Source organism: Marmota flaviventris, chromosome 3 (genome assembly GCF_047511675.1).
Source record: "Marmota flaviventris isolate mMarFla1 chromosome 3, mMarFla1.hap1, whole genome shotgun sequence".
NCBI classification, from domain to species: domain Eukaryota; kingdom Metazoa; phylum Chordata; class Mammalia; order Rodentia; family Sciuridae; genus Marmota; species Marmota flaviventris.
This window is the reverse complement of record NC_092500.1, coordinates 59,563,864-59,577,766: the sequence shown is the minus strand read 5'-3', so window position 1 is coordinate 59,577,766 and position 13,903 is coordinate 59,563,864. Positions and strand designations below refer to the sequence as shown.

Below are 13,903 nucleotides of genomic sequence, written 5' to 3'. Positions count from 1 at the left end.
CGAACCGGCAGCAGCGCCCAGCTCGGGGTCCTCGGCGAGGCCCCGCCCCCTGCCCGGAACCCGATCCGCCCATCTCAGGGGATTTACCCCGAGGTGCTTCATTGGTCCGGCATGATGGAGGGGCGGGACCTGATTCATTGACAGCTATTGTGGCGGGGAGGATTGGACCGCGCGGATTAGGCTAATTAAGGGTGATTTGCGGAGGGGGACGGGGGGGGGGGGGTTGTAGGTGGCTAAAGTTGTGCCTGAGAACTCAGTTAACTTCCTTTGGCTTTTCCTTTGCCCTTAACACATTTGGGGTTAGTTCTCCAGAGAATACTAATGACAAATATCCAGGACTTGACCTTTGAAGATCTTCGGCATCCAACTCCTTAATATACTATCATAACAACTGATCATTGCCGGCTCATCCTACCCCCTTGTTCTTGAAGAATATGTTTGGTTAATGACTTATTTCATGGCCATGGAGGTGACATCACGTGGAAAACCAGCTATGATGCCAGAGTTAACTACTTGGTGGAGAGCATTTGAGGTCAGCAGAGGCAATGGTCTGATAGATGCTCTTGCCCCAATAATAGGGAGAAGAAGAACAAAATTTTGAAGCTGAATGTCTAGTGTCCTTTATGAGCTGTCAAGGGTGCATCTAATGCCAGGAAACCCAAGGCATAAAAATACCCCCCCACCATGGGGGCCGGAGATATAGCTCAGTTGGTAGAGTGCTTGCCTTGCATGCATAAGGCTCTGGGTTCTAATCCCCAAATCCACCAAAAAAAAAAAAAAAAAAAAAAAATGTGAGGCACTGGGTTTGCTCCTCAGCACCACATAAAAATAAATAAAGGCACTGTGTCCGTCCACATCTAAAAAAAATATTAAAAAAAAAAACCCACCCCTTTATTATGAAGGCATCCAGTGCCTCTGAGTTCTAGACATTAGTCTCACTACCACACCAATCACATAGCACTGTACAGCCAGCCCACATTGAGCAATAAAATCAGAAGCTGCAGACCAACCTTTATCCAGGATGGCATTAGGCACCCTCGGTTTTTGTCACACCACTCACATTATTCCCATAGGACTTCTGGGCCATTTAGCCTATTTGGCTATCTTCTATACTCTTATCTTGTGCTCCCCTAGCGACCTATGGCATTAAATGACCAATTAAATGGCTCTGAAGTGATCTTCCACACCACTTTTTTTTTTTTTTTTTTTAATTCTTGTAGGTAGAACAAGACTTCAAGACTTTTGTACTTTCCTTAAGCCTGCATTGTCATTGGTTCAAGGACAGAGAGGAGCTGACCCAGGATCAGGACATCTTATCTACAAACCCCAAGCCTTAAGTGAATAGTCCTTTTATCTTCCCACATAGCAATAACAAGGTTCAGAGGTCTCACTATCCATCTAAACCAGGTTTAGATAGACCTCATTTATAAAGAACTTATTAGAATCTAGTTTATAGCCTGGACTTGGAAAAAGAAAACCCCTATTTTCTCACCCTAATTTTTTTCATAGCCAGCTTCACACCTATCAATGCTCCTCTAACTTCGAGATTTAATAGGTAGTTCTTAGGAAAGAACTTTATAAACAAGCCACACAATGCTTCAGAGGAGCACTGACCTCAGGTACCTCACCAGTAACTTCAAAGCTCCATTGATCAATATTTGCTCCCAATTTAGCATCTCACAGAGATTTCCTCCTAACCCTAGAGTAGTCTAACCTGGCTCCTTCCCTCTGGTTAATTATTCACAGTGACTAGCCAGCAGATCAGAGGACTGAACTCCAGTGCCCCAGGAGATAGTAACCATTCTCAGGGTGAGGTACCAAAAGGACAATTATTAGGTGGCCTCAAGGATAACCCATTTTGGAGTTTTAATATTTAAAGCAAGTGTCAGGAACAGCAATGTTCTGAGTCTCTTGACATAGGGTCCAGGAGCCCAGCATCAAGAGGATTTTATAGGGTTAGGGTTGTGGCTCAGTGGCAGAGTGCTTGCCTCGCACATGTGAGGCACTGGATTCCATCCTTAGCACCACATAAAAATAAATAAACAAAATAAAGATATTGTGTCCATGTATAACTAAAATTCTTTTTTTTTTAAAAAAGAGGATTTTATAGACTTGTTTTGAAGTTGTCCAATCGTGATATCCAGTGCTATAAGACCAGTGGGAAAGCCCAGGGATCAAAAGGGCAAAATGGGATCTCCCAGAAGCTGGTTTAGTCTGTCTCTCTCTCTCTCTCTCTCTATATATATATATATATATTTTTTTTTAATTTTTTATTTTTGTAGTTGTAGATGGACAGAATGCCCTTAATTTACTTTTTTTTAATTTTTATATGGTGCTGAGGATTGAACCTAGTGCCCCATGCATGCTAGGCAAGCACTCTGCCACTGAGCTACAGTCCCAGCCCTTATTTTTTTCTTATGCTAGGGATTGAATCCAGGCCTCCCAGACCCCCCCTGCACCCTGCACCCATATGCTAGGAAAGCACTCTAAGCTATATAAACCTCCAGATCTGGAGTCTCTTTCTTTTTTTTTTTTTCAATTTTTTTTTAGAAATTTTTAATTTTTATAGGGTTTTACTTGTTATAGGACCTTTATTTTATTCATTTATTTTTATGTAGTGCTGAGAATTGAACCCAGTGCCTCATACATGCTAGGCAAGTGCTCTACCACTGAGTGACAACCCCAGCCCCAGAGTCCCTTTCTGAACATACATGGGACCTGGGGAAGTGGAAAGTTAAGAGAAGTTTGGTTTGAATAAAGCAGCCAAGTGACCTCTAGGTTCAAATGTAATTAATCAAGTGCCTGAGAACTAGAGGAGGCAATGTAGAAGGCTGATTGAGAACATTATGACCTTGGAGGGTCTCTTTAAAATGGAGTGGCAGTGGTTCCCCCTGGTGGCCAAACACAAGTGGGAGAATGCAGCCTAAATAGAACCTATTTATTTATTTGGTAGTGGAGATTGAATCCACAGGCACTTTTACTACAGCAACATCCCCAGTCCTTTAAATTTTTTTGGACAGGGTCTCACTAAGTTGCTTAGGGTTTCAGTAAGTTGCTGAGGCTGGCCTTGAACTAGGAATTCTCCTACATTATCCTCCCTAGTCACTGGGAGTACAGGTATATACCACCATACCTGGCAATATAACCCGTTTAAATAACTGCATACCATGGGTAAACCAAACTTTTGTATTTAATAGATAACAGCTAACATGTACTGAGTAGTCATTATTTCTGGTTATTATGTAAATATGGTACATGCCAGCTACTTGGGAAGCCAAGGCAAGAGGATCACAAGTGCAAGGCCAGCCTGGACAAGTTAGCCAGACCCTGTTTAAAAAAAAAAAAAAAAAAAAAAAAAAGACTGAAAGGACTAGAAATGTAGCTCCATGGTAGTGTGCTCCTGGATTCAATTCCCAGTACAGAAAGGAAGGAAGGAAAAAATAATCTATTAATTAATCTGCACAACTCTAATATATGTAGGTAATAGCATCTCTAAAGAGAAGGAAGTCCAGGCATAGATGAAGGATCCCACTCAGGATCATAGCTTGTAATTAGCATAGCTAGAATTCAGACTGAGGTCAGCCTTATTCTAGAACCTGTATCTTTACTAAATTATCAGCTTCAAGTTACCAAGGGGAGTTTGTGTGTGTGTGTGTGTGTGTGTGTGTGTGTGTGTTTCTCTCTTGCGTGCTCTCTCTCTCTCATAAATTAGTAGAAAGGTGTGTAACCATTGAGCCATATGTACAGTCCTTTTTTTGTTGTTTTGTTTTTTAGGTGTAGATGGACACAACACAATGCCTTTATTTTATGAAGTGCTGAGGATCGAACCCGGGTCCCGCCTGTGCTAGGCAAGCCCTTACCGCTGAGCAACAATCCCAACTGTACAGTCCTTTTTATTTTTTATTTTGAAACAAGGTCTTTTTCTTAAACATGCTTTTATATATATATTTATTTTTTAATTATAGGTGGGTGCAATATCTTTATTTTTATGTGGTGCTGAGGATTGAACCCAGTGCCTCACACATGCTAGGCGAGCATTCTACCTCTGAGCCACAACCCCAGCCCTTGAAACAGGGTCTTGATAAGTTGCTGAGGGTCTTACTAAGTTGCCCAGACTGGCCTTGATTGCAGTCCTCCTGCCTCAGCCTCCCCATTTGCTGCAATTACAGGTGTACGCCACCACACCAAGCTCAGGGGATTTTTTCCCCCCAGTGCTGGAAATTGTACCCAGGGCCTCAGACATACTAGACAAGTGTACTACCACTGACCCACATCTCCAGCCCCAAGGGGATTTTTAAGTAATTATACAGTGTCTCCTAGAGTCAGTACATTACTACAAAGATATTTATAAAGATAAGGAACTATACAGTCTTACTCATCTTAAAACCTTTGTACTTTCATAACTGAAATACATGATAAATTGTGACCCCTACCACCACCAGACAACCAGGCATGATGGGACACGCCTGTAATCCCAAAGATTCATGAAACTGAAGAAGGAGGATGGGAAATTTGAGATCAGTCTGGGCAATTTAGTAAATCCTTGTTTCAAAATAAAAGAAAAAGGACTGATTATGTAGCTCAGTGGTAGAGTGCTTGCCTACATGTCAATCCCTAGTACTGGAAAAAAAAAAAAAAAAAAGATGCTCTACCACTGAGCCATATCCCCAGCCCCTAAAATGGGCTTCTTGTGAGGAATAGTCTGGGAAAATGGCAGAAAAGAGAATATAATACTTTCCTACTACAGATTATTAAAATCTGCATGCATTCAAACTTGGAGCTAGTTTTCAGCTAATTTTTAAAAGTACTGTTTAACACAGTCATTGGAGACTGCATAACAGAAAGAACACTGACCTAGGGTTAAGATTATCCCTGGTGGCGGGCTGGGGTTGTGGCTGAGTAGTAGAGTGCTCACGCCCTGGGTTCAATCCTTAGCACCACATAAACATAAATAAATAAAATAAAGTATTATGTTCAACTACAACTAAAAAATAAATATTAAAAAAAAAAAAAAAAAAGATTATCCCTGGGGTCTCAGCTCCTGACTAGAAGGACACCTCTCTGAGCTTAGTTTCTTCATCTATAAAATAGATGAAATCTGTTTCATATAATCATAAAGGTTGAGTGAGAATGTGTATGTGCTTGTTATATTAGTATTCAATGTATATTAGTTTTCTTTCCCTTATTATTCATCCCTGTCTTATACATGTATATCCATTTTTTTTTTTTTTCTTGCAGCACTGGGAATGGAACTAGAGCTCTGTGCATGCTAGGCAAGCACTCTACCATCGAATCACATCTCCAGTATCTTTCTCCTATAGTCCATCCTATATTTAAGGGAATCTTAAATATGGCACATGCCCATAATCCCAATGACTCAGGAAACGTGTGTGTGTGTGTGTGTGTGTTTTGGGGGATTCTGGGGGCTTGAAACCAGGACCTTGCATATGCTAAGTAAGTGTTCTACCACTGAGTTACATCCCCAGCCCTTTTAAGTTTTGTTTTGAGATAGGGTTTGCTAAGTTTTCCATGCTGTTCTTTTGTTTTTTTTTTTTTAATTTTAATATTTAGTTTTTAGTTTTCGGCGGACACAACATCTTTTGTTATGTATGTGGTGCTGAGGATCGAACCCGGGCCGCACGCATGCCAGGCGAGCGCACTGCCGCTTGAGCCACATCCCCAGCCCCTCCATGCTGTTCTTTAACTCCTGCCTCAGCCTTCCAGGTAGCTAGGATTATAGGAGTGTGCCACCTATCTGGCTTAAATCTATTTTTACCCCCTTTTTTTGCAGTGCTGGCATCAAATCCATGGCCTCACAGATACTAAGCAAGTGCTTTACCACTGCGCCACAACCACCCACCCCTGCGAATGAATCCTTTCTAACTGCAAAATAACCTCTATAAGAGCCTGTGTGTTGGCAGACCCCTATAATCCCAGCAGCTTGGAAGGCAGAGACAGGAGGCTCATGACTTCAAAGCCAGCCTCAACAAAAAGCAAGGCACTAAGTAACTCATTAAGACCCTGTCTCTGGGGTCTGGGGATGTGGCTCAAGCGGTAGCTCGCCTGGCATGCACGGGGCACTGGGTTCCATCCTCAGCACCACATAAAAATAAAATAAAGATGTTGTGTCCACCGAAAACTAAAAAATAAATATTAAAAAATTCTCTCTCTCTCTCAAAGACCCTGTCTCTGAATGAAAATACAAAATAGAAATGGGGATGTGGCTCAGTGGTCAAGTGCCCCTAAGTTCAATCTCCATACCTCCTGCCAAAAAAACAAAAAACTTTAAAAGAGGATTTTTTGTTTTTGGGACAGTTTCATTATGCTGCTTAGGCTGGTCTCCAACTTGTAGTTTAAGTGATCTTCCTGCCTCAGTCTCTGGAGTAACTGGAACTACAGTCATGCAACACTGCATCTGGCTAAAGGGCCAGATTTTCACTTAATAAACTTCTGGTTATATTTGGACCTCATTTAATAGTCTTTGGAAATTACTTAAGTTCTAACATTTTACTGATAAACTAATTTAGAAGGCATCTAAAGCTTAAAGTACAATTAAATTTGCAAGATTAGAGTATGTGCTCTACCAAATACTGGGTAATTTATTATAGTATGCTTTCAGGACGGTTCAGATGAATTCATAGATTCCTTGTGGTATGAATTAAAAGATGTATAATGTATATTTTAACATTGTGAGGATGGAAGTAAGAGAATAACTTCCACCCTTTCCCATGTAAGATATATCCCGGTGTAACAATGGCAGACTCTCAGACTAGAGAGATTTTGTTGTTGTTATTCTGGAGATTAAACACAGGGATGCCCTACCACTGAGCTACATCCCCTGTCCTTCTTATTTGTTACTTTAAGACAGGGTATTGCTAAATTGCTGAGGCTAGCCTTGAACTTGCAGTTTTCCTCCTTGTTGAGATTGCAGGCATGTGCCACTGCATGGTGGCTTGGAGAGTTAAGGTGTGCCTTGACAAACAAGTAAGGAATATCACAAGTAATATGTATTGATTAACATTAAATTTATTTTATTCAAACTTGTGAATAATTTATTTAGTAAATTAAGAATTGAAGTTTCCTATAAGAATACTATTACTTACCCTTCTCATAAACTTTCTTTCTTTCTTTTTTTTTTTTGGGGGGGGTACTGGGGATTGAACCCAGGAGTGCTTTACCACCGAGCTACATTCATAGTCTTTCTTGTTCATTATTTTTTATTTTCAGACAGGGTCTTGCTAAGTTGCTGAGACTGGTCTCAAACTTGTGATCCTCCTGCTTCAGAGTCCCAACCTGCTGGGATTATAGGCATGGGCCACCATCCCAGGCTCTCATAAAGCTTTCTTATGGAAGAGAAAGGAGTTTTTAGGTTCCAACAGACAGAACCCTGGGTATACTGTCAGGATTAGGAAGAATGTGAACATTACCTATGTGCATCATAGGAAAAACAGGCTTATGAGAACTGGTTTGGAAAACTGACTTAACAGGATACATCATTTCTCTAGGCTGGGGATATAGCAAAAACAGTTGGCAGAGTGTTTGCCTTGCATGCACAAAGCCCTGGGTTTAATCCCCAACACCAAAACAAAACAAAACAAAACCACAAACAAACCCATAGAATACAGCATTTCTTATGGCTAATAAGAGAAGATAAAATTAATACCAGGCTCTGAGTTTAGTATATAACCAATTTTGGAGGGCTTACTCTGACCTAGTTAATGTGTTAAGTTTTTACAGGGACATACAATCATTATGTGTCAACTAATAACAAAAAAGTAACAACAAAAAAAGGTGATGAGAGACAAGAAATGTACGATTGACTAGATAAAATTAGTTATTAGGATAATTTTTTTCTACTAGCAAAAAAAAACCCACAAAAACCCCAAAACACCAAGGTCCCAGCTAGGGCCATAGCACACATGGCCTGCAACCCCAGCAACTTGGGAGGCTGAGGCAGGAGAATAACAAGTTCAAAGCCAGCCTCAGCAATATGGCAACTCCGTAAGTAACTTAGCTAGACCCTACCTCAAAATAAAAAATAAACAAGCCTGGGGATGTGATTCAGTGGTTAAACTCCCCTGTGTTCAATCCCCTATACCAAAAAAAAAAAAAAAAAAAAAAGGTAGGTGAAGCTGGGCATATAGCTGAGTGGTAAAATCCCCCTGGGTTTAATCCCCAGTACCAAAACATAAAAAGGCTGGGCTTGGGTTGTGGCTCAGTGGTAGAGCACTTGCCTATAACGTGTGAGGCACTGGGTTTGATCCTCAGCACCACATAAAAATGAATAAAGTTACAGAAAAATGTATTTAAAAAAACTAATAGTGGGGTTGGGGTTGTGGCTCAGAGGTAGAGCACTGTCTAGCATGTGTGAGGCCCTGGATTAGATCCTCAGCACCATATAAAAATAAATAAAGTAAAGGTATTGTGTTCAACTACTTCTAAAAAAAAAAACAACTAATAGCAAAAAAATAAAATAAAAAGGCATCATAGCAATTTGTGGTAGAAGAAAACTTTGTTGAATACATTCATTCTGTGATTGTTCAAGGTATTAAGAGAAAAAAAAGACAAAAATAGAAGCTACTCTGTAGCTATATTAGATCAGATTAGCATTTGGGAAAATTATAGATCCAGTTTTGCCACTAAATATAGAAATTCAGGATCTGTGACTTCTTTGGGTCTGTTTTTTCATCTGTAAAGTAGGTAGAGGTGAACTAGATAAACCCCAAATTTCCCTTAGATTCTAAAATGCTATAATGTTTTAAAATCTTTGAAATGTTTATTCAAAGCATTCCTTGGACAGAGATGTTCCATTCTAAATCCCGGGACATCTCAGGATCCAGATGTTTAAGAAGTTTCTAAGGGAAGGTATCCTTTAGATTTTCATCCCTATGTCCCATACAGAATCTCTACACACACAGAACGTGGGGACTTATAGTCCAGACTGACAATGGCTACTGATAGAAATGAGAAAGATATACTTTATTATTGCTGTTTGCATCAAATCTAAAAGCTTAGACTAGAAAGCAAGGCCTTTTATTAAATAACACTCCTTACCTCATCTGTCCCTATCCAATAAAGCCCTTATTTTTCAGCTGAGTCGGTCACATCCATTTTCCCCTTCCTGTTTCTGCTCTTGCTGGTCCCTCCATCTGGAAGGGCAGGGAGGGAAGAATAATGCATGTCCATTATTTCCTTTAAGACTAAGCCCTGTCTTTATATTTTATCAGCATGAATTCAAGGAATTTCTAGAAGCCTACACTATCATACAGTTATTTACATTCCCTTGCTTATACACAGATATTCCTCTTTTCTCCATTATTAGACTTTAAACACATTGAGTGTACACTGAATAAATGCTTATCTATTATCTAGTTTGTTTATTTATTGGTACTGGGGATTTAACCAAGGGGTGCTTAACCTCTGAGCTACATCCCAACCCTTTCTGTTTTTTAGTTTGAGATCTCACTAAATTGCTAAGGCTGGCCTTGAATTTGTGATCCTCCTGCCTCAGCTGAGTTGCTGAGATTACAGGCATGTGCCATCAAACCCAGCTCTAATTATCTAGTCTATAAATGGAACAGCGTCCCAGAAAGCAAAAGAATTAATGGTTTGGGCCTCTTTTAACTTTGTGCTATGTCAACTCCCTAATTCATCCTCTCCATTTTCTTTATTGTATGCAAACTCCTATCTTCAAGCCTAAGGTAAGGGCCAATTCTGGACATGAAAAGACAACACAGTTTGAACTTTTGGTTTCATATTTTTTTCAGTTCATTTCCATAAAAACATAATATAAAAGGCAATGCCACCATCTTCCCCTTGTGGGGTGATCCATCAAGCTGGTCTGGGCTGCTCCAGTGGTTCATAGCTCATCATGAGATATGTGAAGGGCATGGTCACATAGATCTGCAAATAGCACATAACAATTTAAAGAAAAATGCCACTATTATACTGATATGTACCACTATAAGAAAATATCAAAGCCAAACAGACACATATACCAACCACCACTCTTCAAAATATATACTTATAAATGACAAAATACTGGGCTGGGGATATAGCTCTATGGTAAAGTGCTTGCCTAGTATCTGTAGGCCCTGGGCTCAATCCCCAGTACTACACACACACACACACACACACCAAAAAAAAAAAAAAAAAATCCCCACTATTCCCTCACTTATATCTCAAATCAGAGAACTATAAATTCTGAAAGCTTACAGAAAGAGAATGGAGAGGAACAACTCAGGTCCTTAGGCCAAGGGAAATGGAAGCCAATTCTGAAGGTTTATCAAAGGATTTTGTGGGAGAGGGGATGGGAATGCACCAGGTGATGGGAATGCACAAGGCTATATAATTAGGAGATTAAATAGGAGTAGCTTACCTGTTCGCTTACTGCAAAGTTTGTCTTTAACATTGTCAGCCTCTCGGGAAAAGAATTCAATAAGTTCATCCTCATATTCCTCCACAATGCTCTCACACTGCCAAATCAAGGGAGAAATGAGTGACAGAACAGCAAGAAGAGGCCTCTTGTTCCCACCTCTAGAGAAGAGGATAAAGATACAGACCCAAATTTCAAGGTGTGCTGTCCAACAACCCCCTAATTTCCAAGAACCAACTACCCACAGTAATATCTCACCGCAAACTTGAGTGTGCCACTGATATCTGAATCAATTCGGATGCCTTGTAGGTCCAGTTCACTGGATTCTCCATTCCGGCCCACAACACGAACGTAGTTCTTGCGGTGGGTGGATGGATCAATCTGTTCCCCATATTCCTTCATGCGGTCACATACCTCCTCTAGCAGCTCTGTGAGGTGGGCCTCTGAGCGGGCATAAGGTACCTAGAAATGTCCTCAGCATTGGGTCACTCTGTCTAACTCATAAACTAGTAATTTATTTTTAATTTTTTAAAAATACTTTTATTTCACTTATTTATTTTTATGCAGTGCTGAGGATCGAACCCAGGGTCTCACACGTACAAGGCGAGTGTTCTACCATTGAGCCACACCCCTAGCCCATAAACTAGTAATTTATGTCCTTACTTTTCCTTCCAAATCTAGCTCAACCAACCTGTTCTAAAACACTTTCTCTAATTAAAAATAGTATGATTGGGGCTGGGGTTGTGGCTCAGCGGTACAGCACTCACCTAGAATGTGGGAGGCCCTGGGTTCAATCCTCAGCACCACATAAAAAAATAAATAAATAAAATAAAGATTATTTAAAAAGCATGGTTTACTTGTATAGTTTCAACTTCCAAATATAATGTTCTTATTTTGCCTGATTACACATTGGCTCCAAATCAAAAGTAGATTAACTTTTTTTTGTCTTTGTTTTTGACTGGGGATTGAACCCAGGGGTGTTTTACCACTAAGCCACATCCCAAGCCCTTTTTTATTTTTAATTTTGAGACAGGGTCTCACTAAGTTGCTTAGAGTTCCACTAAATTATTGAGATTGACCTTGAATTAGTGATCCTCCTGCTTCAGCCTCCCAAGTTGCTGGGATTACAAGTATGTACCACCACTCTTGCTCTCTTTGATTAACAAACTGTGTTATTTCCCTTTAATTCTCTTAACTCTTTTGGATGTAAGTAATATATATTTGTTCTTTTTGGTATTAAAATGAGATTAATTCCTGCCCTGAATAAAAGCATTAAAGAGACAATGTAGAAAACATCATAACGTTAACATTTTTGTATATACTACTCACTAGGTAGAGCTTTATGTGTTTGTATTATGTTTCCACTAAAAGAAATTTCCTAATTACAAGGATAAGACCTTTTATTCTTTTTTGAGTGAATGTTTATATGTACTCCATAGTGAAGCATAAGTCCTATGGATTAAGGAAGTAGAGAAGGGAGCTGTTCAAGTTTCCCTGTCTGCTAATAACTTTTGTGGCAGAAATAAATTATTAAAGTTTGGAGTCAGGAAGCAAGTGCACAGGGTTTAAGCATCCAGCCTCTTCCAAATGAGACGGAGCCTAATCTTTTAGATAACCCTTAGGTTCAGTTTTCTTCACTTCAATTAAACCAAGGTCCTTCTTGAGTTCTCATTCATAGCCAGATTGAGCTATTTTATTTGGGGGAACAGTAACAGTTACCTCCACCACTGACTGGCTGCCATCTGGATTAATCCGGAAAGATCCCATCTGAATGGTCTTCTTGGGATCCACCTGAGCAATTTCCCACTCTAGTTCATCCACCAGAGCCCTGCAAGCTGGTGCAAGGAGAGAGAATTGAGGGATGGAGGGGAAGGCGCAGAGGCAGAAGGAGAATTGATCAACCCAAGGATTTCCATTCATCCTTCTCCCATGCCTTGTATCTGCCTAATGCCTCTCAAGAATCTGCTTCCTCCCATTTCTCTTTGTGCCTTTACCTCCACAGTGTAGATCCTGGCTCCTTCGAGCTGAGGCAGTTCCCAGCAGGGCTCCCAGAAGCAGTGCCAGCCAACCCCAGCCTTTCATCTTTAGCATAATGGGGTCGCTCCACCTAGGTTTGTATGGGAAAAAATATAGGAATGAGAGCCAACTCCATTTTTCCCTGATGCCCCACCTGCACCCTCTCCTTCCCATCCAAAGGCCTTGAAAGGCCTCAGTGTGACTCTGATTCTACTTTCCAGGAAATGGCTGGGACTCATAAGGGTTCCTCTGTGCCAGTGCTTGAGGGGCCCCATTCCTCCAGGAGGTGGGTGAGCGCCAGCTTAGTACTTGGAATTCAGTTCCAGAAACTATGTCGACAGGTGAGGCCTTGGATGTTGGTACTTTAGCACAGGATGCTGAAGGCTCATAAGGCTGTGTGGCAGCCACTGGACAGAGGTTGGCACAGACTCAGAGGGTGCCAGCCATCAAGGAGCCTCATTCAGGCCAGGAAGCTGGTGAGACTTCTCAATAACTAGGGCCTATTTGGGTCCAGCACCGAAGAATCCTGCATCTCCACCTCCAACCTATAAGTTATTTCTGGCTACCCGTGCAGACCAGTCCCCTTTCTATGGACTGCGCCAATGCTTTCGCTCAGGTCTATTCCCAACCCTTAGCGCCCCGCGCCTGGGCTGCCCGCGTCAGTCCCACCTCGGCTCCCAGGGCCGCCGCCGTGGCCCAGGCGCTGGAAGACCGCTGGACTCTCACTTTGGCCTCGGTGGCTCCCAACCCTAGCACCTGGCTGCAGGAGAGAGGGGCTGTCCAGGCTTCTCCAGAGCCCTTCTGCGCTTTCCACGCTAGGGGTACCCTAGGCAGCCGCCTAATCCAGGTTCCCGCACACCTAATTAGGCACCCAGCTGGTTCAGAGGCACAGCTGTGCAAGCCCCCAACAGGGAATGACCCCAAGCCCGCCCCTCTAAACTCTCGCGCGAACAGGCAGCTTATGAGTGGCTCTGAGGCAGCGAGGACCCCATCGATCGCAGAAGGACCCAGGCTTGCGTGGCGAACAACTCCACGTGACCTCAGAAGTCACCCGAACCGGAGTAGCTTAAAGGGAGGACAGAAGCCCTGCGTGGTGTACAGGGCTAGAAAGGCACGCGCCTTATCAGTCCATGTAGGCAAGGACATTCAAAAAGGTATGTTGATAGCCGGCAAGAAGCCGGAGTTTCAAGTACAGAGGAAACTACAATTCCCAGGAAGCACCGCAGCACTAGACGTACTTTTTATCAGTAGCTACAAGTCTTAAAAAAGAAACTGGGACTTGTAGTTTGTCAGCTCACAAAATTAACTGGGAAAAGGCACTGTAAATCTTCAAACAATCCGACTTTAGGAAATTAGGCAGCTACAGCAAAGACTTAGCATTTTTTAGGAAACATATACTCCTAGATCCATAATTTGGATCTTGGAGTAGATCCAGAACTTTACCTTCATTTCTAGGTAGGGATCTGAACACTAGTTTTCCATGGTTATATAAAGCCAAAACAAAGAAGAGGA

At 41.5% G+C, this 13,903-nt stretch overlaps 1 protein-coding gene and 1 long non-coding RNA gene across 2 annotated transcripts; one reads left to right on the top strand and one right to left on the bottom strand.

Moving 5' to 3' along the window:
• The first annotated feature begins 12 nt into the window (after window positions 1-12).
• Window positions 13-9,637, top strand: LOC139705191 (uncharacterized). The gene is made up of 3 exons (XR_011707072.1): window positions 13-93; window positions 305-532; window positions 3,775-9,637. It is a non-coding gene; the product is annotated as an uncharacterized lncRNA (long non-coding RNA).
• A 100-nt stretch (window positions 9,638-9,737) lies between these two features.
• Cnpy2 (canopy FGF signaling regulator 2) lies at window positions 9,738-13,340 on the bottom strand. The gene is made up of 6 exons (XM_027926734.2): window positions 13,061-13,340; window positions 12,370-12,482; window positions 12,095-12,210; window positions 10,634-10,837; window positions 10,379-10,475; window positions 9,738-9,903 (listed from the first exon to the last, which is right to left on the bottom strand). The coding sequence occupies exons 2-6, from the start codon at window positions 12,464-12,466 to the stop codon at window positions 9,860-9,862; spliced, it is 558 nt and encodes a 185-aa protein (XP_027782535.1). The 5' UTR covers window positions 12,467-12,482; window positions 13,061-13,340; the 3' UTR covers window positions 9,738-9,859.
• Window positions 13,341-13,903: the final 563 nt, after the last annotated feature.

Coding starts and splice junctions, on each gene's coding strand:
- Cnpy2 (XM_027926734.2), bottom strand. CDS start 12,466: ATGCTAAAGATGAAAGGCTGGGGTTGGCTGGCACTGCTTCTGGGAGCC. Junction 10,838..12,094: donor GCAGCCAGTCAGTGGTGGAG/GTAACTGTTACT, acceptor GGACATTTCTAG/GTACCTTATGCCCGCTCAGA. Junction 9,904..10,378: donor ACTTTGCAGTAAGCGAACAG/GTAAGCTACTCC, acceptor TGCTATTTGCAG/ATCTATGTGACCATGCCCTT.